This window comes from Theobroma cacao, chromosome 5 (genome assembly GCF_053813885.1).
Source record: "Theobroma cacao isolate CCN51 chromosome 5, ASM5381388v1, whole genome shotgun sequence".
NCBI classification, from domain to species: domain Eukaryota; kingdom Viridiplantae; phylum Streptophyta; class Magnoliopsida; order Malvales; family Malvaceae; genus Theobroma; species Theobroma cacao.
The window spans coordinates 41,974,666-41,996,913 of NC_142643.1; the positions used below are offsets into that span (position 1 = coordinate 41,974,666).

General features: G+C 32.3%; 2 protein-coding genes across 4 annotated transcripts; one reads left to right on the top strand and one right to left on the bottom strand.

The window, feature by feature from the left end:
• Positions 1-4,012: 4,012 nt before the first annotated feature.
• Positions 4,013-8,256, bottom strand: EMB1241 (Co-chaperone GrpE family protein). 2 transcript variants are annotated; one of them, XM_018122364.2, is made up of 4 exons: positions 7,810-8,256; positions 5,237-5,755; positions 4,660-4,799; positions 4,328-4,469 (listed from the first exon to the last, which is right to left on the bottom strand). In XM_018122364.2, exons 1-3 carry the CDS (start codon positions 8,059-8,061, stop codon positions 4,695-4,697), a joined length of 876 nt encoding a protein of 291 aa, XP_017977853.2. In that variant the 5' UTR covers positions 8,062-8,256; the 3' UTR covers positions 4,328-4,469; positions 4,660-4,694. The 2 variants fall into 2 exon arrangements, with proteins under 2 accessions (XP_007029907.3, XP_017977853.2); XM_007029845.3 differs by lacking the exon at positions 4,660-4,799 and having other exon boundaries at positions 4,013-4,469; positions 7,810-8,141.
• A 6,391-nt stretch (positions 8,257-14,647) lies between these two features.
• ZIGA4 (ARF GAP-like zinc finger-containing protein ZIGA4) lies at positions 14,648-21,619 on the top strand. 2 transcript variants are annotated; one of them, XM_018121580.2, is made up of 13 exons: positions 14,653-14,997; positions 15,654-15,715; positions 16,075-16,162; positions 16,255-16,316; positions 16,401-16,497; positions 16,893-17,345; positions 17,980-18,651; positions 18,825-18,935; positions 19,012-19,128; positions 19,236-19,322; positions 20,345-20,474; positions 20,675-20,720; positions 21,218-21,619. In XM_018121580.2, the coding sequence occupies exons 1-13, from the start codon at positions 14,902-14,904 to the stop codon at positions 21,270-21,272; spliced, it is 2,076 nt and encodes a 691-aa protein (XP_017977069.2). In that variant the 5' UTR covers positions 14,653-14,901; the 3' UTR covers positions 21,273-21,619. The 2 variants fall into 2 exon arrangements, 1 of the variants encoding a protein (XP_017977069.2); XR_016026290.1 differs by lacking the exon at positions 21,218-21,619 and having other exon boundaries at positions 14,648-14,997; positions 19,040-19,128.
• Positions 21,620-22,248: the final 629 nt, after the last annotated feature.

The window sequence follows — 22,248 nt, forward strand, 5'->3', positions numbered from 1 at the left end:
GTGTTTTGTGATAGTCAAAGTGCTATACATTTGACTAAAAATCATATGTTTCATGAGAGAACCAAACACATCCAAGCCAAGTGTAACTTCGTTCGAGAGATTATTTCTAAAGGTGAGATTGTAGTAAAGAAACTAGCTACAGATGAAAATCCGACAGATATGCTAATTAAGTCAGTTTCTGGGATAAAGTTCAAGCATTGCTTGGACTTGATTGGTGTTCATAGTGCTTGAGGCCAATTGGGGCAGTGGAGGTGTCGACAGAGATTGGTTCGTAAGGTGGAGCTTGGTGAATTCAAGCCTAAAGTGGAGATTTGTTAGGATAGTCTTGAATTGTGATTTTAATTAGGATTGTTTAATTCTAATTAAATTAGTATACCTTATAAAATAGTCTTTAAATCTAGTTAGACTAGAATAACAATTCCTAATTCTATTAGGAGAAGATTCTTAATTATATTAGGATAAAGTTATTGTATTTTGCACTATAAAAGGATCTTATGGGTTAAAGAATAATGATCACCTAAATTTAGAGAGAGTGATTTAGGTGTACGTGGGATAAGGGTTATGAGTTTGAGACTGTTCTTGTAATCTCTTGATTTTTTTCTTAGTGAATTTTTCTCTGTTACTGTGCCCATGGACGTAGGTCATCAAAAAACCGAACCACGTAAATTCTTGTGTTCTTGTGAGTGTGCTTGATTTTTTTTTCTTTATTCTATTAATTGGGTTAGATCTTGGATAATTTTTTAAAAATAATTTCGTAATTTCTCAGCACCTGTGTTAGAGCAACTGGGCAATTGCCAGACCGAATTGTGTTTGATATTATCTCTTATGCAATTTATTCTTTGATAAGTTTTTATGTTAGTAAAGCTGGTCCATTCATTTCTCCTGTCTACTTTATTCTGACCTGCTGTTTGGCCAGAAAGAAAAATTAAATAAAAGTGATCATCATTAGCCAACCTTTTTTTTTCTTTTCGTGAGTGAGAGCAAACATGCTAAAGCAGACAAGGCCAAGGAAAAGCAGACATACTTGTCACAGGAAAATCCGAAGCTTTAAGCAAATTAAATTGTTGTATGTCGATTTCGTAATCAATTAGAGCAGGACCCAATCTCCACATCATTTGCAATGAATGTATACTGTACATTCAATTCCTTGCAGCTCATTTTAATTAATTTTCCATCAGGCCAAAACAAAAACCACAAAAAAGGAAAAAGAAAAACAGCTACTGCCACTAATTATTTAGTGTACTCTTTTGCAAGGCTGGCTTTAGGGTGACGTTATCCAAGCAAGAATTTTAAGTTTTAAATTGTTATAAGTTTTATAATTTTATAATAATATAAATAATTTATCTAAAAATATATAAAATTTAAAATAATTAATAAAATATCTACTTATTCTCTCATATCTAATAAATATTTATTTTTTCTCACTTTTACATTTTTATTAATTTTTAATTATTTATCTCATTTCTCATTAAAAATAAATAAAAGTTAAAACAATTAATAAAATAACATATTTTTTAACTTTTTTCAATTTTTTATCCCTTCTCAATTCTCAAAATACTATTTCTTCTATTTCTAATCAATTAAAAATAATATTTATTTAATGATCCCAACCGTTATTTTTTTCTATACATATAAGTTAATTATTTTTTTTTCAATTTATAATATATACTTTTAAAATTTTTTTAATCTTCTACTCTTTCTGCCTTAACTTTAATAAAAAGATTTTTTTTTTTTAATTTTGATAAAAAAAATCTCTTTTAAATAGTTAACTTGACACTTTTAAGGTTATTATCCACCCTGCTCCTGTACTAATTATTATTTTTTACTGTTACAACATAGAACAGCTTACATGCAAAAAACATGTCTTCCTCTTCTAAGATTATAAAAAAAAAAAAAAAAAACATGTGATGATCATTGACTACAGACAAATCAAGCACGTGAAATTTATTTATTTTTTGGGCTTAACAAATTTATTTATTATGGAAATGCATATTGGGAAGAACCCTATTCGGCAACTACCCCTGTTTTTTCACATGAACTATAATGTACAAAAAAAAGGAAAAAGGCAAAACTTTATGTTTATGATGTGGAACAGCTACCAATCCCAAAAGGGCTGGCTTTGATGGGAAACAAACATAAAGTTGGCCCTGTCTTTAATGACGTCACCCTGTCTTTCATTTAGGTTCAAAATGAATCTTAGATTGTGTATTGCAGACAAATGCTTATGGAATTTTCATACGTAATATGGCAAAATAGTGAAATAAAAATAAAAAATGAGAACTTAAAATGGTAACCTAGTTAATGCAAATAAATTGAAACATAAAGAATTAAGATGACGTTCGATAATTTACATTATAATGTAATAACTTGAAATGTAATTATTGAAAAAATAATATTATAGTATTTGATTTATAAATATTTTATTAAAAATGTGATGTTAATTTTTAAAATTTATCTTTATATTTATATGTTTTTTGAATTAAAGCAATTAAATAACAATAAACCAAGTAGAAAAGTGGATGGCAAGGTCCCATCCTAAATCAAAAACCTTAAGAATTCTATGCACCAGAGAAAACAAAAAGTTTAATGATTGATAGATTGGGCAGTGTCCCCATGCAATTTGTAAATGCTGGGGTCCCTTAAAGTAGAGAAAGTTGTTTGTGTTTTTGTGGGGATGAGATATGGAAAGAGCTTGTAAGGGTCAAGAATCAATGATCGTGGAGGCCTCAAGTCCATCAACCTTCTTTTGTCGCCAGTGAAATTCCAAGTCCACCATTTTCCCACCTTTAATAACAATGTCTTCATATCATTAATAAAGAGATGAAGACCATTTTGTTCCAATGGCCACGACTGCAAACAAAAATATTTGAACACTATTTACTGACAATTTGATACATAGAATTTATTTCACCTCTTCTGTCCACACCCACCCACCATGGCCTTTGGTTCACACACAATCATGCACTTTACCCTGCAAATATAATGGCTGCCAAATGTGTTATTTTTAACTGATTAACATAATAAGTTATATAAAAAAAGTTATAACTTAAAAGGTTGTTTTGATTATGTTAAGTTATGTATTAACATTTTTTTAATTTTTATTATGATATATAATGATGCAATTATGTCAAAACTTTGGTCTCCCAATAACTATCAATCATTAGGTAACTGTATATTGGAATTTAACCTAACCTAATTGATGGTGATCATGATTGCTCCCAAAAGAAAAAACAAAAGGGATATTGATGATGCTCATGTAGAATGGAATATTATCTTCTTTTTTTCTCCCAAAAAAGTAAATTCTTTATTTCTAGCAGGCAGAACGGGGAGGGGTGTGCTGTTGAAGAATGGAGGCTGAAGAGCATGTTTTATTAGGATTTGTATTTGGGTTTATTCCGGTTTGGGCCTTACTTTGAGTTCATTGTTTAAGCAATGAAAGAAAAAAGTTCATTCCAAACCATTAAATTTTTAAGGAATAAAAAAGAGATAATTGAATTTCTTTGTAGTTCATGCAAGACTATGCAATGAGCACAGCTAAATTGTCTGAAAGTTTCAGTATGTATGACAATTGGTACACAAAATTCTATACAATTAGCTCAAAAATTTTGGGGTTTCTATGTTCTTAATTTTAAATTCATTTATGCAATATAAATTTGGGCCAATTTGTTGAGTTCTTTTCATATAAAGGTTTTCTTTAGGCCTATTTACAGTTTACAGCAATTGCTTTCTGTTGAGCCGCAAGCTTGGGACCAGGGCCTTATTTTTCTTCTCAAAGTGACAAGCACAACCAACAGCTTGTAAGGTCTATTGCATATAGTCTTTCTCACACCCAATAATGGAGCCTTGCACAAGCCAAATCCTATACAGTTGACAATGATTGACATGTTACATAGATCACATTTCACTCAATTAACTCATCCAATGGATGTTGCCTCATTAGCCATTAATCAATTTAATGTTTATGTAGCTCCATTAGCAAGTGTACAAGCAGGGATATAAAAAGATACAGGAATTGTTCCCAACGCATCCTATTTCCTCATCTCAATTTGAATTCTTTCAAAAAGAAACAAAATTAACAACGATATATCACCCACAACAATGACCACCACCAAATTTTGAGTCCTAGCAGTGGGGGCAGTGTTAACACTATGTGTTGCTTATACAAAACTGAACCCAGGTTTGCTCTCCAGTCTTCAAGAAGACTCTGCTCCTGGGTTGGTCTCGCTAGTTTCACTGCTTTCGGCAGTTTCATTGCTCCTGACAGTTTCACTCGTCTCTGTGGTTTCACCTACATCTGCCCCTCCTGATGACTCTCCTTGTTCAGGCTTTGCAGGTCCTGGACCAGCAGATACTTTCACCATTGATGGACGCAACAGCCTGTCTCCTAGTTTGAACCCTTTGCGAAATTCTTGAAGAATGATACCTTCTTCAAATTCTGTGGAATCCTCACGCATAATTGCTTCATGCAGCTTTAACAAGAGGGACAAAAGCAATTTGTTAGATAATATCCATCAGCAATACACAGATAAAAAGAAGCTCCCATTCTCCCCATCATCTACCTACCTCTTTCAAGCTTAAGGAGTTACAATTAACTTTTCATGCCACAAACAATATCTAAGATTCATATCGACATTATCATATCATAACTCGTAAACTCACCGAGTCAGCTCGAATCAATCAAGACTTGGTTTGAATTAAAAGCGTATCCAGGTCTTCATAAAACCTGAACAAACTTGATTAAATTTTCGAGAAAGCTCATCAAGTACTTGACTGAATATCGAGTCGACTCGGTACTTCACCTGCATTAAGCCAATTATCATTATGCCAATTAACAAACCAAAAGAATATCTTTCATATTATATTCAAATGGTAATGTCCTTCTTTCGATGGATTTAACTTGAACATCTTCAATAAATTTCTACTGTCTTCCATAACTATCTCATTTTTAGTTTATTTCTTTCATCCGTAATCAAATACAATCATGTATTTGGGGCCTTGAAAGGCAATTATTTCATGAACTGCCTCCTCACTCAATAATGGAGAGGACATGGACTTCATAAGAAAAATATTTGAATGAGGCCATGAACATTCACAATTACCAAAATGCACTTGACTTAGAAGTATCCAATGCAACAATCATGGAATATCCCAACATTGAAGCTTATTTTTAATAATAGTAAAATTTATCATGTCTAGAAAAGGATGGGAGAGCAGAGACTAATAAGTACTAACTCACCATTGGATCAAAGGGATTTCCCACTGTTTCCACAGGTTCTACACCAAGCGAGCCCAAAATCTCCATAAACTGCTTGCATATGCTCTGATAGCTGTTATTGATCTTCTCTTCTCCCTCCGTTTCAACCTTGATTTGGGCTTTAGCTCGCTCAAAATTATCCAAAACAGGCAACAAATTTTCCAAAACTTCTCCTTGGGCATTTGTTACCAATGAAAGGCGCTCTCTCTCTGTCCTCTTACGGAAGTTGTCAAAGTCTGCACTAATCCTAATAATTCGATCCTTCTCTATTGATAATTCTTCTAACAAAGAAGCCATTTTATTTTCAAGATCAACTTTCTCATCTTCAATGGATTTTAAAAATGCTTCTATGTCGGCAACTTTTGACTCATCATTACTTGCCAAAGCTTCTTTGTATGATTGGAGCAATGATACTATGGCTGAAGAAGATATTTCTTCAACGTCACTACTCTCATCGACACCAGCATCCTCTTCAACAGCAACAGCACCATCTGAAGAGTCCTGTTACATTTATCCATCAGGATGAAAAATGTGGACACAAATAGTCTCTGACAATTTAATCAAAAAGAACTAGGAGAAGAAAAATATTGCAATAAAATAGAACCATATGGAAATCTCTCAACATTGTAGTCTTCACCTTATGCCAGGCAAACCATGGTTAAATCAGATTAAAACCTGATACATCAACCCTAGAGAATCATATCATGCAATAATTGTCAGGAAAAATCAAAGTGAAACAATCAATCTGATATTCGCTAATTTCTTCTCAGAAATAAGGTGCATTAGTGAAAATATTGGGATATCAACTTACTGGCAAGGCATATGCACTGTATTTTTTAACACTTCAAAGTATCATTTAATCAGCAATTAGAAAAGAATAATAATGAAAATGTTAATGACTCCACTTTTTAGACAAAAAAAACCATATAAGAATTATTGAGTAGAAAAGACTGTGAAAACCACTTGATTCAAGGATTAACATAGTAACATGAAATATTAAAGCCAAAAAAAGTATTGGAATAAATATATCTAGCAAGGATTAACAGCAAAAACTCCTCTTCTATGACAAGTTATACTAGTCCTTTATTTGAGTAACACTCCCTTTCAGTCATTTGAGGCTTCTACAGAAAATTGTAATCAAACATCTTATCTGGCATATTAAACATTTACTGCAGCCAAAAACATACCAATTGATATGCCTAATAAGAAATGACCAATCAATAAGATCTTAAAAATAGTTTATTGGTGCCTTTCAAAAAAAAAAAAAGTTTATAGGTTTAATATACACTTTGGCCATATAAAATGTTAAATCAAAATGGAAATGATGCAAACTGTGTTCCGCAGATTTGCTAACGTATTAACTGATGACAAATATATCCATTGATTGATAAAGGAGAAGATAAATCATTAACATCAACTATACAATTTTAATGATTTATCCTATCTCATTACATATCACCTCCAATAACCGCCAAGTTACATAAGGACAATGTTGGCTCTCATTTAGCAAAAAGTATTCCAAAGGAGTTACCCTAATTATTTTCTGTTTGTGTCGATGGAAACTGATCTTGAAGACTGAAACTTTTTGAGACATATGATAAAAGTATCTAGACTCCCTACCACAAATAAGCAAGTAAATATAGAGTCCACAAAAAGGGGAAAAGCAAAGGGCTCCAAATAAATTAATCCTTTGTAACATAGCAACCTTAATTGGCCGTAATAGAGAGATTGTTGCAGCATAGTGATACTCATACACAAGGGACAGAACGAACATTTGAAAATTGAAGTACTCAAAACCATAAGTCTTCTTTATATATATATACATAGGTAATTTTGAAACAGAAAATTAATATATCAATATACCAGCTGTAACATTTTGGCACAAATCATTGGAGCCAGGTTACCCTCATCTCTTGAAAGGAGCCAACCACCAGGTTTCACTCTAAATTTCTATCTAACCATGTTTCAATCTCAAGATGGATGACATTGAACCAAGTACAAAGTTGGCCACTCTCAGATCAGGTTACAATGTGCTCATCAACTTCATCATAATTTTCACAAAGATCAATGCACTCAAAAGTCAAGTTAGGATAAATGGAAACTGCTAAAGTGAGCGACATTTATTGTTCGACGCTGTGTCAAAACTCAAAATAGACACAAAAAATGATTGCTTCCAACATTTGAGTTATTTACAAGCTATATCATTATATCTACTTCAACATGGAATCGGACAATAAATGTAGGACAACTTAGCATGGGTCAATGTAGAAAAAGAAGGATTATAGTCATTCAATAAACCACATCCAATCATAAGACTACAAAGAAGAGAAGATTTCGACTAGAAAAATCCTTAATAAAGCTAAATTTTATACATTATCAAGATACCATCTTTTGCTCATTTCTAACATCCTTGACCCCTTAAAATCCAAATCCCATAAAAATTTGTCATATTTACAAGCAAAACTAAAGATAAACATAAAAACAAGGCAAAAGAAAACCTAGAAAAATAAAACCAAAAACATGGGAAACCAGTGTTGAGAGGAAGTTAAATTTACCTCAATTTGAGGTTCTTGAACTTCTTGTTGGGCCTCAGTAGTTTCAGTTTCACCTCCATTTGAAGCCAAAGGAACCAACTTTACGAACCTGAGAGAGGGAGTGGAGCTGAACCGGAAGGGACAGCTTGTACGAGCAATTCTTTGTTTGAGGCAGACACGGAAGGGCTTTGGGGAGATTAAGGAAATGGGTGTTACACGTGGAGGCAGAGAAGCAGGGGATTTAAACGGGAGCGTTTTAAGGAGAGTGGCCATGGGGGTTGCAAGAATCTTGAGAAGGCGGAGAGTGAGAGAGAGAGAGAGAGAGAGAGTGAGAGAGAGAGGTGGAGGAAAAGAGAAAGGGTGGGTGAAAGATAAAGAGGAAGAGGGTGGGGTTTGATTTGGGCCGTTGGATGATTGTTCGGTAAGCAGATCGGACGGCTGTTTGGTTGCTGATTCAGAACAGGAGGTTGTTTTGTTGTAATGAACATTTTCAAGGAAAAGAATAAACTTTTATTGCCGGATCATTCTGGAAAAAGAAACTCCAAGATCATTCAAGAATAAACTTCTAGCCTTCAATTAGAAATAATTAAGTTTTTGGTAACAGAGAATCCTTGATTAACCATAAAATTTGCTATTATATTATTTCTTTTTCGAAACACATGACAAATCTAAACATCTCAATATCTTTAAATCTAATTTTGAATAACTTGAATTAAATTTGAATGTACACGTGGATTATCTGTTTGAGAAGAAAGTGTTTAAAGCAACTAGATTACTGTCACTTATAAGCATATTTTTTGGAAGCCGAGGTCCCATGCATATTTAAGCCCTCTGTATACTCCTCGAAGTTCAGCTCTATAAGCTGAACATTTACGAAGTCTCATTGCATATTCACCTTTTTCATTGACAAGCTGAATCCCTTAAAACACCACAAGCTGCTGCTTGTTCTGTTGATTTTTTTTAAGCATTATCTGAATTTAATGAAATCCAATAAGAGGAAGCAGCCTTCCAACCGACTAGAATTTCCTCTCAAGAATTGGATGAGCGTCCCCCATTCACACTGTTTGCCACCTCAACATTTTGTACAGTTGAGACCATCCTATATAGCATTGACAGTCGTCATTCAATAGAAATTTTTGTGTTCTCGAAAATATATGTACTCTTTCATTTTCAAAAGAACCAACAGGTAATCTCAAATATAATATTTCATCGAATACCGTTATCATTTACATTCACTTTGGTCAAATTAGCCAAAAACCACTCGACAGCCAAAAAATTAAAAAAACATGAAACATGCCCCTGGTGATAATAATAATCATAGCCATGTTGAACTAGCTTTAAGGCAATTCCTAAGTACATAAATAATAGTCTCTTCTTCAACACCACATTGCAAACATAAAGAGCACGTTTAATTCGTGGAATAGACATGAATAAAATAAAATAATTATTACATGAGAATATAATGAGGTAAGAATATAATAGAATAAGAATTATCTAGTTTGGTATGATGAATAGAATATAGTAGGAATAATTATTATAACTTATTACAGTATTTGATTGGTAGCAATAACTTTTGAATAAGAAAAAAATAGAAAATAAAAAGATAAAAATATCATTTATTTTATTTATAATTATTTATTTTTATTTTATTTTTTAAATATTAATAATTTATAATTAATTAAAATATTAATAATTAATAATTTAAAATATCAATATTTTAGTATAATTTAATTATTAATATTTTAATTAATAATATTTTTATTTATAATTTAATATTATTATGATTAAAATATTAATAATTTTTTATTTTTTATCTATACTCATTAAAATTTTAATATATTAATAATTTAATAAATAGAACATTAATAGTTTAAAATATTAATATTTTAATCATATTAATATTAATAATGTTTAAATTATATATAAAATATTAATATTTTAAATTTTACAAATGATTTTTTCTTTTTTATTTTATTTTTTCTCTTTTTCCTTTTTTCTTTTTCATAGGCTGGTTGGTGAAAAGGTGACCAGTGTAATAAAACGCTGATCTGGCTCATCATGTGATCAGATCTGGCCACTATGGCATCGGATCGACACTTCTTCCGTGGGATCTGGTCGAGAAACACCAAATTCGGTGCTTCTTGTGACCAGATCTGGTCGTTAAGTACCAAATCTGGCTTAATCTCGATTGAATCTTGTTAAAAAGGACTAGATCGATGCTTTCTGACCATATTCGGTATTGAAATCGCTGTGCCCGTCGCTACCGCCGCCGTCGCCACAAACGTCATCTTCGGTGTTGAGTGTCAATCAGAGAGAGAATGAGAGAAAAAAGAACGTGAGAAGAGCGATAAAAAAAAAGAAAAAATGAGAAAAAAATATTTATAAGTTTAGGATTGTAATATTTTTAAGTTATAAGGAGCATTTTAGTCTTATCACATTTTAGAGCTATTCCCTCAGTCATAGAATAACAAAACCCATGAAAAAGCTCGGGTGTAGTTATGCCTGAGTTTTATTCCATTTTAAAGAATAGATATTACTAGATAATAGCTATTTCTCGTGGCATTGTTGTATCAAACGGAGGTAGAGCAAAAACATGAAAATAGACAGAGAATAACTTAGCTATTCCCTGTACCAAACGTGCATAAAGAAGTAATAGTATGATGTCTATAGCACTTTTCTTCATTTGTCAGAAGTTGATTATGTAAGCTTTGAAGAATAAACATATGACTTCTCTCGCGCCCCACCCACTTCCATACTAATTGCCACTTTCCTGAGCTATAGTTTGAATCTAAATCAATAAAATTCCTTAAAAAATGATATGTTGAAGTCACTGTAAAATATCCTGAAGACAATAAAGCCCAATATAGTTTGTCAAGGTGATTAACATGACAAGGTGCAATGGTCTTAGAGAGCAATGTAATTTCCTCAAGTGGAAGGTATGTTGACAAGTTGTTGAAATGCCATTCACCATCCTCCAGTACAAAATCTTTAACACAGTTATGGTCTTCGAATGAGAATTCCATTGACCTCGCAGCTTCAACAAGAGGACGTTCGCCCACTTAGGTATCCATCCAAAATCGTGTTGTGAGGCTATCTCTTAATGCACATCGGCTATTCTTCTTAAATATCTCTCATAATTGGTTAATGAAGGTCCAAAACGAAGAGGAACCCACACTCTGCAGCTTATTGGGGCATGCAAATCTTCCATAATTGTATTTACTATCATCAAGCGGCACCCATAAAGCTTGCGATTTATAGACAATCTACCAACACGATATAAGGAATGCTTTTAATTATGAAAAAATATCTTTTATATAGTGCAATGATGAAGCTTTTAAATTTTATAAATATAAATCTAGTAAGTTCTAACATAAAAAAAAAGTGAGATATGAGTTCAAAATTAAAAAAACAAAGTTTCTTATTTTGCAAGAAGGGTACTCAATCATAAATACTAATAATAATACACAAAGTTTCTTATTTTTCACAAAAGCAAACAATTTCTATTGTTTGGTGCTCTCAAACTATTCAACAAACTCAAACAAAGTTATAATAAAATAAAAAAGAATAAAACGATGAATAATTAGAAAATAACCACAAAAAACACTCTCGTAACTCAATAGTTTTTCTCTCAATCCAAACACACTTATAAAGTTAAAAAATCTATAAACTACAATATCATCTTTGTTGAGTTTTCCTCCCCTTACCACAAAAGAAGAAAAAAAATGTTGTGTAGATTGTGATGGTTAGTTCATGGTTTAAATAATGCAGTCTTACTAAAATGCTTGTAAATCATACCTCGAAACGTTATTTTTGTTAGAATCTATACTCGAAGAGATTAAAAAGAACACATAAAAAAATAACAGATGCTTAATAATTAACAACAAAAAGAAATGAATAAGAGTTTGTTCGAAGCACAGAATGTTTAGAAAGAATTTTTCAAAAAAAGAGAATGTGTATTTATAGATAATGAAATATCACCAACGTATCTCTTTATTCAGACACACCTATTTAGAATTGAACAAATTTATCCTTTTAAAGATATATGACTTTCTACAATTAAAGATCATACTTCTCCCAATAGACACATTAAATTTTGAATCACAAAAAATAAAATAAGAATTAAAAAGCCAACAATTTTCTCATCAATTTCATACCGAACAATCACATTCCATTGAAATTATAAAGTGATAAGGAGTTAACCATCTCAAAATTGTTCCAATAATTACTTATTGATTTCAATTATCTAAAAAAAATTTACTAATTTCAAATATTAGAACTATCTTTAGAAAATTTTTTTGTTACACATGACATTGAATTAAACAATAAAAAGTAACATTTTCAAATTCTTAAAGGTTGGCATGCAGGGGTAGACTAAAGGTGGTGAAGGGTGACGGCCACCACCCTACAAATTTATATTATAATTTAATTTTATTTAAAAATAATTAATTTTTATTTTAAATCAAATAATTGATTTGATTCATGACATTAACTTTTAGTCACCCTTTATGCAAAATCTTGAATTTATTGCCTACATGGCTGATGACTTGAAACTATTTCTTCAATCTATGAAAGTCTAAAAGTTAATACTAGTTGGCTAACATGCTTAATAGTTTGGTCCAACAATCTATGAAAGTATTGCTTCACTGTCAATAGTTCCACTTTTCTCTTTGACAAACTCTCTCTACTCGAAAAGATTTTTGTTCACACAAGTTCTTGCTTGTGAAGTCTAAATGCACATTTCTTATTGTGTCATGGTCCCATGGGAATACAAATAAATAAATATGAGCATGTGTATTTTGCTTCTAGTAGAGGACACCCAATATTTAGATTGTCAGTAATATTCATGCATCTTGAGTGAGAATGAAGCATGCCTTAATTTTCACCTTGTTTTTGTAGCCTAAAGTTTTAGTATTTTAAATGGCAAGAAAGAGGTACAAACCATGAGATTTTAGATTCAAGTCTGGCTCAATGTGAATTTGTTTCAATTTTATTATAATTTGTTAATATGTTTAATTAATCAAATTTTTATATTAAATGTAATAACAATATCATATTTAATGAGTATTGTCTCATTTCAATATAATATTTCACCATAGGAAGGTTACTCTTAAAAAAAATGTCATTATTAAAAAAAAAAACTAAAAATAATGACTAAATAGATTTATTTTACCGACTTAAATTGCAAAAAATTATACAAGTAACATCAATCATATGCAAATTTAATGACAAAATAGTGAAGAAAATTATGGATTGATGCTGTTATTTTGACATCAACAATGTGGGTTTAATATAATTTCGATCAATGAATGCTACTTTCATAAGAAAAAAAATAATCTTACTCTCTTTTTTCTTTTAGAAAATAACTAAAAATGTTGATTAAATAAAATTTTCTTTACAAATTAAATGGTAGAAAATTATAAAAGTAACATCGATGATATGAAAAATTAAATTAATGACAAAATGGTAAAGAAAATTATGGATTGATGGTTATATTTGCCATGGATTTCGAGATTTTACAAGCAAGTGAGTGAAGAAAGAAATGGAAGATGGTTATGACTTCATGTATCACTGTCCGATGAAAAGGAAAAGGGTATGTGGGATGTTGAAGTGCCAATTAAGAAAAAGATAAAAAGAAATTCTATTTAAATCAATATACACGTACTATTTAAAATTGTTATTCAATTATTTAAAAAAATTTAAATTTTTTATTTTTTTATTATCTTCATTAAATTTTTATATTTTTATTTTGTATTAAATAAAATTTTATAATTAACGGTTGATTAACCACATTAATTAAAATATAACTTGTTATTTTGTATATATGTGATGTTAATATGATATTTATGTGGAAGATAAAAAATAACACATAATTATACATATCAATATGTCATGTTATTATTCATTTAACACATCATATTAAATCACATAATATAAAAATGACAATTGATATTTTAATTAATGACATTATTCAACAGTTAATTATAAAGATAATAACTTAATTAAATATAATATAATATAATAATAATTTATTTAAAATTTTTAAACAATTCAAGAATTTTTTTAGATATTATGTTTATATAAAATTTATTTATTTTTTCATGGGATGGAACCTTTCAAAGGTTTAGTTTAATTATATATAGTTTGTGAAATTCATATAAACCTTTTTACCGTTACAAAAAGAATCCTGGAACTAACGTCTTTTACGTGGCTTCCAAAAATTTATGATATTCTCATACAAAACAACATGTAACAGAAAAGGATGAACTAAAAATGGCTACTGCCACACCTGTACTAAATTAGTAAATTTTAATTTATTAACAGCTAGCTATATTATGCAAAATGCTGTTAATTTTTAATTGTTCCCTTTTTATGATTTTCTAGCTATTTAATTTATATAATTTTTTTTGATTTAATTGTTTTAGATATATCTTATTAAGAAGTTGCTTGATTTTTTATTTTACTTTATCAGATAAATCAGTTATTAAATTTGTTTTAATTTTTTGAGTTAAAGTCATTTTAATTTTGAATAATCTTAAATTAAAGTTATTTCAGGATGGAATATTTTGATATCGAGTCAGGACTGGATCATTTTTTTTTTTCATTTTAGTATAATTTTTGCATGAGATTTATAGATTGTATTATCAGGTGGGTTGTGGAATTATCTACAATGAAATTCGTGGAAGCAGCAAAAATTGTGCTGACCATATCCATTCCCCAGCCAATGGTACGTTATAAAATAACGATAACTTCCAAAGATCACAAAAACAATTCAATAAATAAAAAACTTTTTTTTCCCTTTTTTTTTTTATTTTCCTTAATTTTTTATATTTTAACAAAATTTTCAAAATGAAAGGTACAGAGCGTTCTTGTCCCAATCACAGCTGACTCAAAAAGGAAAAAAACCACTTTCCTTCTTCCTTTAACAAAAGAATTCCCCCAAAACCCCAAACCCTCAAAATTTTTCATTTTTTCTTTGATTTTTGCTTAAAAGTATCGCTTATTTTTGAGCAAAAAAGATTGAATACCAACTGTGTTTTTGATAAAATTTGAAGCTTTTAGGGTTTGTTTGGGGCTTTTTTAAATTTTGAAAGATCAAATTGTTTGTTCTGAGAAATGGGAAGTAGAAAAGAAGAAGAAAGAAACGAGAAGATAATAAGAGGTCTCATGAAGCTACCTCCTAATCGTCGTTGTATTAACTGTAACAGCTTGGTAAAATTTCTCAAATTTCTTTCTTTTTTTTTTTTTTTTGAAAAAAAGAAGAGTTTTCGCTTCTGGGTAGTTAAAGTATGTTAAGGACGCTGGAAAGAAAGGGACATCAAAAGGGAACGGTTTTTCAAATTGTTTTTTTTTTTTAATTTTCTTGGAAGAATTAGTTTTAGCTGATGGATATTGCAGTAAAGAATGGGAAGAAAAGAAGGTTATAGAAATGGTTTTGAAATTGGGTTTTCTTTTCATTTTTTTGATGAGAAATGAGTTTTAGTTAATTGTTTTGAAAGTTAAATTTGTTTGGACTCTGGGAAAGTGAAAAAAAAAAAGAAAAAGAAAAAGAATTGGGTTTTAGGTCAGAGAAATGGTTTTTGAAATTGGGATTTCTTGAATGCAATGCAACTTTTGGGAATGAATTTCAAGATGGTAAATCAGCTGTTTCAAAAAGGGCGTTGAAATTCTCTTTGTTGTTTCTTTTTGTACTCAACTGGGACTTATAGAGTTCAAATTTCAGTTTTTGTTTTTTTTCTCAAATCAGGCTAACACTGTTCTCCATCATGACTTGAAAGAGTTAAATTACCTTTATTTGAGCTTCTAATGATACATTTTTTTTGTATCCCTCATTTCCTGGATATTAATTTGTGATTCTAATGTTGCAGGGTCCTCAGTATGTTTGCACAAATTTTTGGACTTTTGTTTGCATGACTTGCAGTGGGATCCAGTAAGTATTTTCTTTAGTTATTTCAGCATCTATGATTTCTCCATAGAAGTAATTGTTGCTTTAGCGAGGTTTTGCGTATCTGGTAGTATGTAATTTCATCTGTGTTTTGTAGATCAATGCATTATGATTTTTTGCAATATAACTTTTTTGTAACTTTTGTTGTTGTTCATTGTGATGATTTTAAGTTCCTTAACTCCAAGGAGTTATTATCTCTTTCTTTTTCAATTTGGCCAATGGATTGTACTTACTTTCGCATGATTCTGGTGGAGTGATATGATCTCAGAATCAAGTTTTTCAAATCTTTACTATTTTTGTCCTATCCCAGCAGTAATTTGTGTTCATATGAATTTGTGTTGCAGTCGTGAGTTTACTCATCGTGTAAAATCTGTATCAATGTCAAAGTTCACTTCACAGGAAGTTGAAGCTCTTCAAAATGGTGGTAATCAGGTTTGAACTAGTGTTACATTTGTTTTTATCTATGGAAAGAGTGGGATGCTTTTAAAATGCTGATGAGATGTCCTTTTTTTTGCTCTTTTCAGCGTGCAAGAGATATATATCTTAAGGATTGGGACCTGCAGAGGCAAAGATTGCCTGATAGCAGGTGCAGAATATGTTATTTATCTCTTAAGTGCTAGGCATCTACTTGTCAGATTTGGGGTTTTCTAATAACTCTTTCTCATTGCAGCAATGCTGATAAAATCCGGGAGTTCATAAAGAATGTTTATGTAGACAGAAAATATGTTGGAGGAAAAACATCTGACAAGCCTCCAAGAGACATGCAGGTAATATCTTCCTATCTAGTGTACTGGTGCTTTCAATTCTTCAAATTTAAAATTTTTGCCAAACCTCTATGCTGCTTGGCTTTGTTTCCTAAAATCATGTTTTCTAATTAGAAAATGAAGAGACTATGGTTGTGGATCATTTGATCTGAAGTTTAACTTCCGAGTTCTTACTTACTGTTTTTTCTATAATGATATTTGCTTTATCTGTTTTCTTTAGAGAAAACTGAAGTTACTATTTTCATTCAAGAGCCACTGCCCACATTGGTATTTGTTAAACAAATATATGCAAATGATATGGGTGTTTCTATGTGCTTGTCTCTCAGTTTTATTTGAATTCATCTCACTAAATCTTAGAGCAGTAGTTTAATTGTGATAGTCTGAAATGAATTTGACAGAGTCTTAGAAATCATGAAGATGAGATAAGACGTGCCAGTTCTTATCATTCTTATTCTCAAAGTCCGCCTTATGACTATCAATATGAAGATCGGCGTTATGGAAAACAAGCTGCTGCTGTGCTTTCTAGGAAGCCTGGTTCAGATCGAGGCCACTATGTTGGGAAGGTTTCTAGTTTTGTCTACAGTCCTGGTCGCTTAAGTGATCAAATGTTTGAGGACAGGTTTGCAAACGAGGGCTCTGCTCCTAGGGTTTCAGACTACTCTGTGTCCAGTGGAGGTGATCCATTCAAATCTGGTACAGGGTCTCCAAATTTTCAGAAGGACATTGGATTTAGCAGCCCAACTGCTCAACCTCCAAGAGATGTTCTAAGTGAAGATACACAACATCAAACAATCAATTTGTTTGTGGATCCAAGTTCCAAGAAAGATGCTGGAGGGATTCCACGCCCACAGGTCACATATCTTGCAACATATCTCAGACTTCTAATTAGCAAGAAGTAGTTTACTTTTTAAGTTGTGTGCCACATCTGAAAATATATTGTTCTTTTGGAGCATTGTCATTGAAACACTATTCAGGCTTCAATTTATTCTGGTGGGATACTTCTATATGGTGATTATTAACATCAAGAAGAAAGCGCAAACCTACATGATCAATTGTGTTGATGATAATGTATCTAAAAATATTCTGGTGGAGCCTACTGGCTTTTTCATTTATTCAATTCAAAGTTCAGGCATGTGTATGGATGGTTTGTGTTTTGCTGCATATACATGCTTGATGCATACACTAAAACCTATAAATATATGCACATTTGAGATCAGTAGTAATGCATTTAGATAACTTTATGATTGTTGGAATGTGAATCTAGCTAAGGCTTTTAATGTGTTTCACCATTAAAAATATGTTAATACAGGTTGGCATGATCATAGTGATACTTAAATGCTGGAGATGCCAGTGTTGTCTAGTATATGAACCCTTTTTCTTTGTTTGCTGTAGTTCTACAGGCTTTATCATGTGTGTTCTTACAACTACTTTTATCTGTTTAATCATCTCATCATCAACTGACATCAGAATTGTTCCTTTATCTAGAGAACTAAATCCGTGGGCAGTTTTGGGTCATTTGATAGCAATTCCATGTCTGTCAAGTCATATAATTCAGGCATTGGACTGGATGTTGTCTCTGAACCTGAACAAACAGCTGGGTCCTGTCATGATAAAGCATCTACGTTCCCCCAATCATCTGTTCCTGTGAATTATGGTGGCCTGGATCTGTTTACTGCAACTGAGGCTTCTGCTGCTCCACCTATAGATTTTTTTCAGTTACCTGCAACATCATCAATTTCATCCGAAGATATATTTCAACCTGCGGCGGTATCTACGATGCCACCTGTGAATTTATTTCAACCTTCCCCAGCTACTCCATCAATAGACTTAATTGCTGGGATTGCTGAGCAGCCCCCAGCTGCAAGCTTTGATAGAAAATCACCAGAGTTACCTGAACCTAAAAATGAAGGATGGGCAACATTTGATACTCCTCAGCATGCAGCATCTAATCCAGTAACGCAAAATCTTTCAACTGCTGTAATGTCCAGCGATGGAGATTTGTCAGTGAAGTTAGACCAATTGTCATCCTTAAACACAACCATCCAGTGGCCACTGTTTGGAAATTCTAGTGCTTTTGGGGCTACTTCATCAATGTCTAGTCAATGGCAAGAGGGCTTGCATGATGGTCAAGCCTCCACTGCTGCAACTAGCACTCAGGTAAGCCATGCTCAAGTCCATTGCAGTTTTGTGAAGAATAAGAAGCAATGATGCTTGTAGCATAAATTTATTCATGTTTTTCGCTGCTTGGCATACATATGGTTATTGTTAGAAATATAAAGTTCTGTTTCTCCTGTCAAATGTATGGTCAAGTGATCCATTTCTTTGAACAGTCATGGAATGCTTTTAATGATTCTGCTGAATCACTTTCTTTGGAACCACAAGTGGCAGTGTACAATCATTTGGCCACCACTGATCAACATTTGGGCTTAGGAGTTTCAGAGGTTTGCTATTCTATTTTCTAATGATGCTAACTATTTATGTTTCTTCAATGTATGTTTCAAATGTCTGTTTCTGCAGAATCTTGATAATGATGCAATCCAAACAGCTGCCTCCCATACTGGTTTCCCTGATGCTACTTTATCCTCAGAGGATGGCTTGGCACCATCATATGCTCCATTGGTTAATCCACCTTTGGTTTGTTCTTTTAACTAACTTACCAGTTTTTTTTGTACTTACATTACATGTTTATGATCAAGCTCTTCTTTAATCTCTTGAGGTTCTGAACTTCCTTAATTTTGCAGGGAGAGAAACAGTCCTATGCTGCTGATCGTAAATCAACCAACCCGTTTGATCTTCCTTATGATTCTGAATCGGAACAAAGTGATATGGTATGTCATGCATGTTCATCTTTGAATATGTTTATACTGTGTTATTTCGCTAAAATTGGTTGATCTTTACCTGAGGTTAAAGCGTGTCTCTGTTTTATACATGCTAGCCTTTTTGCTCTGGTTCTATTTAGAGCGATTGTACATTTTGCTTACGGTTTCTTTCAAGGGGATATTTTCTTTAATTTTTTGTTCACTTTGTGTTGGTTGGTCTTGCTGAGAACGTACCCTATTTCAAAGCCTAAGGTTTAAGTTTTATATATGTGTATATATATATATATATATATATAGAGAGAGAGAGAGAGAGAGAGAGAGAGAGAGAGAGAGAGATGACACTATCTATGTGCCTTCCTTTCTAGGACAATTAATGATTTTCAAGGTCAAAGGTTTAGGTTTTGTAGAGAGAAGTGGAGAGAAGGAACAAAAATCTTTGCGTTTTCTGTCATGGATAACTGCCAAGATGATGTTGAAAGTATAGCCATTTGTTTTGGTTAGACACCCATGTACTTCCATTTAATTGTTTCGAGGAATTTGAATTTATATTGCCTCTCAGGGTTGTCTAAATATCAGTGTTTTCAGGAAGAATATGATGTGCTAGGGGTAGCATAAAATTCGAATTAAGTTGTTATGGTGTAACTAAAGGGTGGTAAATGAAGATCTCATATCATCATTCCGAGTGATTAGGTGGTTCCTTCCATTTCATTATTTCTTTTTATCTGAAGCATTTTCTAAACAAACAGCTTGTTGTTCTAGTTTTTTTTACCTATCTATTATTCCGTAAGTTTCTGGATTCTGGATGGACATGAATATAGATAATTTCATAATTGAAGGAGAAATTGGTGAGTAGATGATATGCCAATCTTTAGCATGCTTGCAACCACCTTCTTTTTATGTAAGACATCAATGGTGTTTCACCCTTTCTTGTTAATAGTCCATGCTTTACAGCAGATTTGGAGTATGGGAAGGGCAGTTGCAATATTGGAATTATTCTAATCAGTTTCTTCCTGGTTTATGGCATATTGCAGTTCTTGGATATGAGTTCATTACAAACCGCACTTCCTAATGCTCAGTTGCCATCCACCTATCTTGGTGGTGTATCGCAACCCTGGTTTCCTCAGAATCCAGTGACACCTTGTATCCCTGGAACACCACAAGGTAGTGTTTATTTTCTCCTTGGAACTTGAGAGCCATAATTGTAAGTTCATGGTTGGCTGATGGATCTTATTGGACATGTACTAAGGAAAAGAAAAAGGAAAAATAAAAGCAAAACTGATGCCTTTGAAAAGCATCTATGACAAGGAATCATGAGGTTTTCCTAAAGTAGATCCTTGAATTATTTTCGTTTGTTTCTGCAGGTGGCTTAGCATACATGTCCAGCCAAGCACCAAGTTCTCAATTATCGTGAGTTGTTTTTATCATGTTATAGTCAATTATATCATCATTATTGTCTTTCCCCAGTAGACATCATCGTTTTACGTCATTCTTACCTGCTTTTCAAAGCATTGATTCTCCATACAATGTTTGTTTGGCTTGTGGTTTCTAGTTTAACGTTATTAATCTATGGACGTGTTAGTTTTCTATTATCCTTTAAATTCTTAATTTTCAAAACATTTATTAGAATATTGGTTCAATTCAAACTGCCTGGAATGACTCATTTGGTTTTTGCTTGGGGAATGCCGTGTTACTTGTGTGTCATACTAAGACCCAATCAGCAACACCATATTTGTAGGAATTGGGTTATTCAAGAATATGTCTAAAATTACTGATTCATATGCTAGCCTGCTAGAGAATAAATCTGTCACTGGGCATTAATGCTAATTACAATTTGTATGCTCAAATCAACTTTGCATAATTGTATTATGTTTTCTGAATTCAAAATTCGTTTTCTATTTTGTCAGGAATGTCCCAGCCCAAGGGCCTGTTGCTTCCATAGGAGGAAATCCTTTTGCATAGGATTCTACTGGCAAAAGTAGCATTTTAGTACTTTTTCAGTCAGTGGTAGTTTCCTAGTGTCAAATGTAGCCAATATCTCGGTACATTAGAATTAAATCTGCTGCGAAGTCATTCCAATTTTTTCTTTTGTGAAAAATAATACATTGCCTAGGCGGAAAATTCTTTTTAGTGCTATGTTATTTCGGGCCTCTTGTTTGTATGTGAGCTATGTTAGAAGCAGTGATGCACCCAGGAAAGTGGTAGAGAGATAGGTTTGTTATGGTTCTTTGGGTGGCAAAGATTTGAATGTATTGTAATTGTGCCGGTTCATAGGCTCTCTAAGTTATTCTTGTTTGCTGCTTTTTCAATTTTGGTTGCTTTGCACTGTCACAAATTATGGAGAGATCTCCAGCAATCTTGAACTGGTTATCTCTTGTTACCTCTGCGGTTGTGTGTATTTGCCTTACATTTCAGCTTCCTTTTGTGTTTCTTGAAATCCTTCCTTGTTGATATCAGACTACAAAAAAAAAAAAAAAAAAAGTAAATATTGAAAAGCTTCTTTGGGTTGATCATTACTAGGAGAGCAAAGATATCTGAGTCTTGACTGGCAAAAGGAAAAGAGCATGTTCATGGAAGCAAACTCTGCATTCTGCAAAATGGAGAATGTTGCGTCACCATGAAATCATTCCTCATGCAAAAGATGGGAAAGGGTAGCTATTCAAAACTTTGCAGCTAAGTAACGCAGGATTCAAGAAGTTGACAGACAAAAGACATGCACCATATAATATAAATGCATTGGTGCGAATAGATTGTAACTTGGAATAGGAGTAACACACGATTCGTGGCCTCTTCTTTGTAGGCAATTGCCAACAACAGAGATCCATCGACGGAAATCCTTATAAGGTTACAAGCACAGCCACGTGTTAGACTCAATATGCTTCCAGGTAATGGCTTTCTCTTATCTCCGATAATAAATTTGCTTTTTCCCACTGCTAAG

Excerpts from the sequence above, each read along its gene's own strand:
- ZIGA4 (XM_018121580.2), top strand. The coding sequence starts at position 14,902 with ATGGGAAGTAGAAAAGAAGAAGAAAGAAACGAGAAGATAATAAGAGGT. Across the intron at positions 16,317-16,400 it reads CAAAGATTGCCTGATAGCAG|CAATGCTGATAAAATCCGGG; the intron begins GTGCAGAATATG and ends TTCTCATTGCAG. Across the intron at positions 19,323-20,344 it reads AATCGGAACAAAGTGATATG|TTCTTGGATATGAGTTCATT; the intron begins GTATGTCATGCA and ends GGCATATTGCAG.
- EMB1241 (XM_007029845.3), bottom strand. The coding sequence starts at position 8,061 with ATGGCCACTCTCCTTAAAACGCTCCCGTTTAAATCCCCTGCTTCTCTG. Across the intron at positions 5,756-7,809 it reads TTCAAGAACCTCAAATTGAG|GACTCTTCAGATGGTGCTGT; the intron begins GTAAATTTAACT and ends TAAATGTAACAG. Across the intron at positions 4,470-5,236 it reads GAAATCCCTTTGATCCAATG|CTGCATGAAGCAATTATGCG; the intron begins GTGAGTTAGTAC and ends CTCTTGTTAAAG.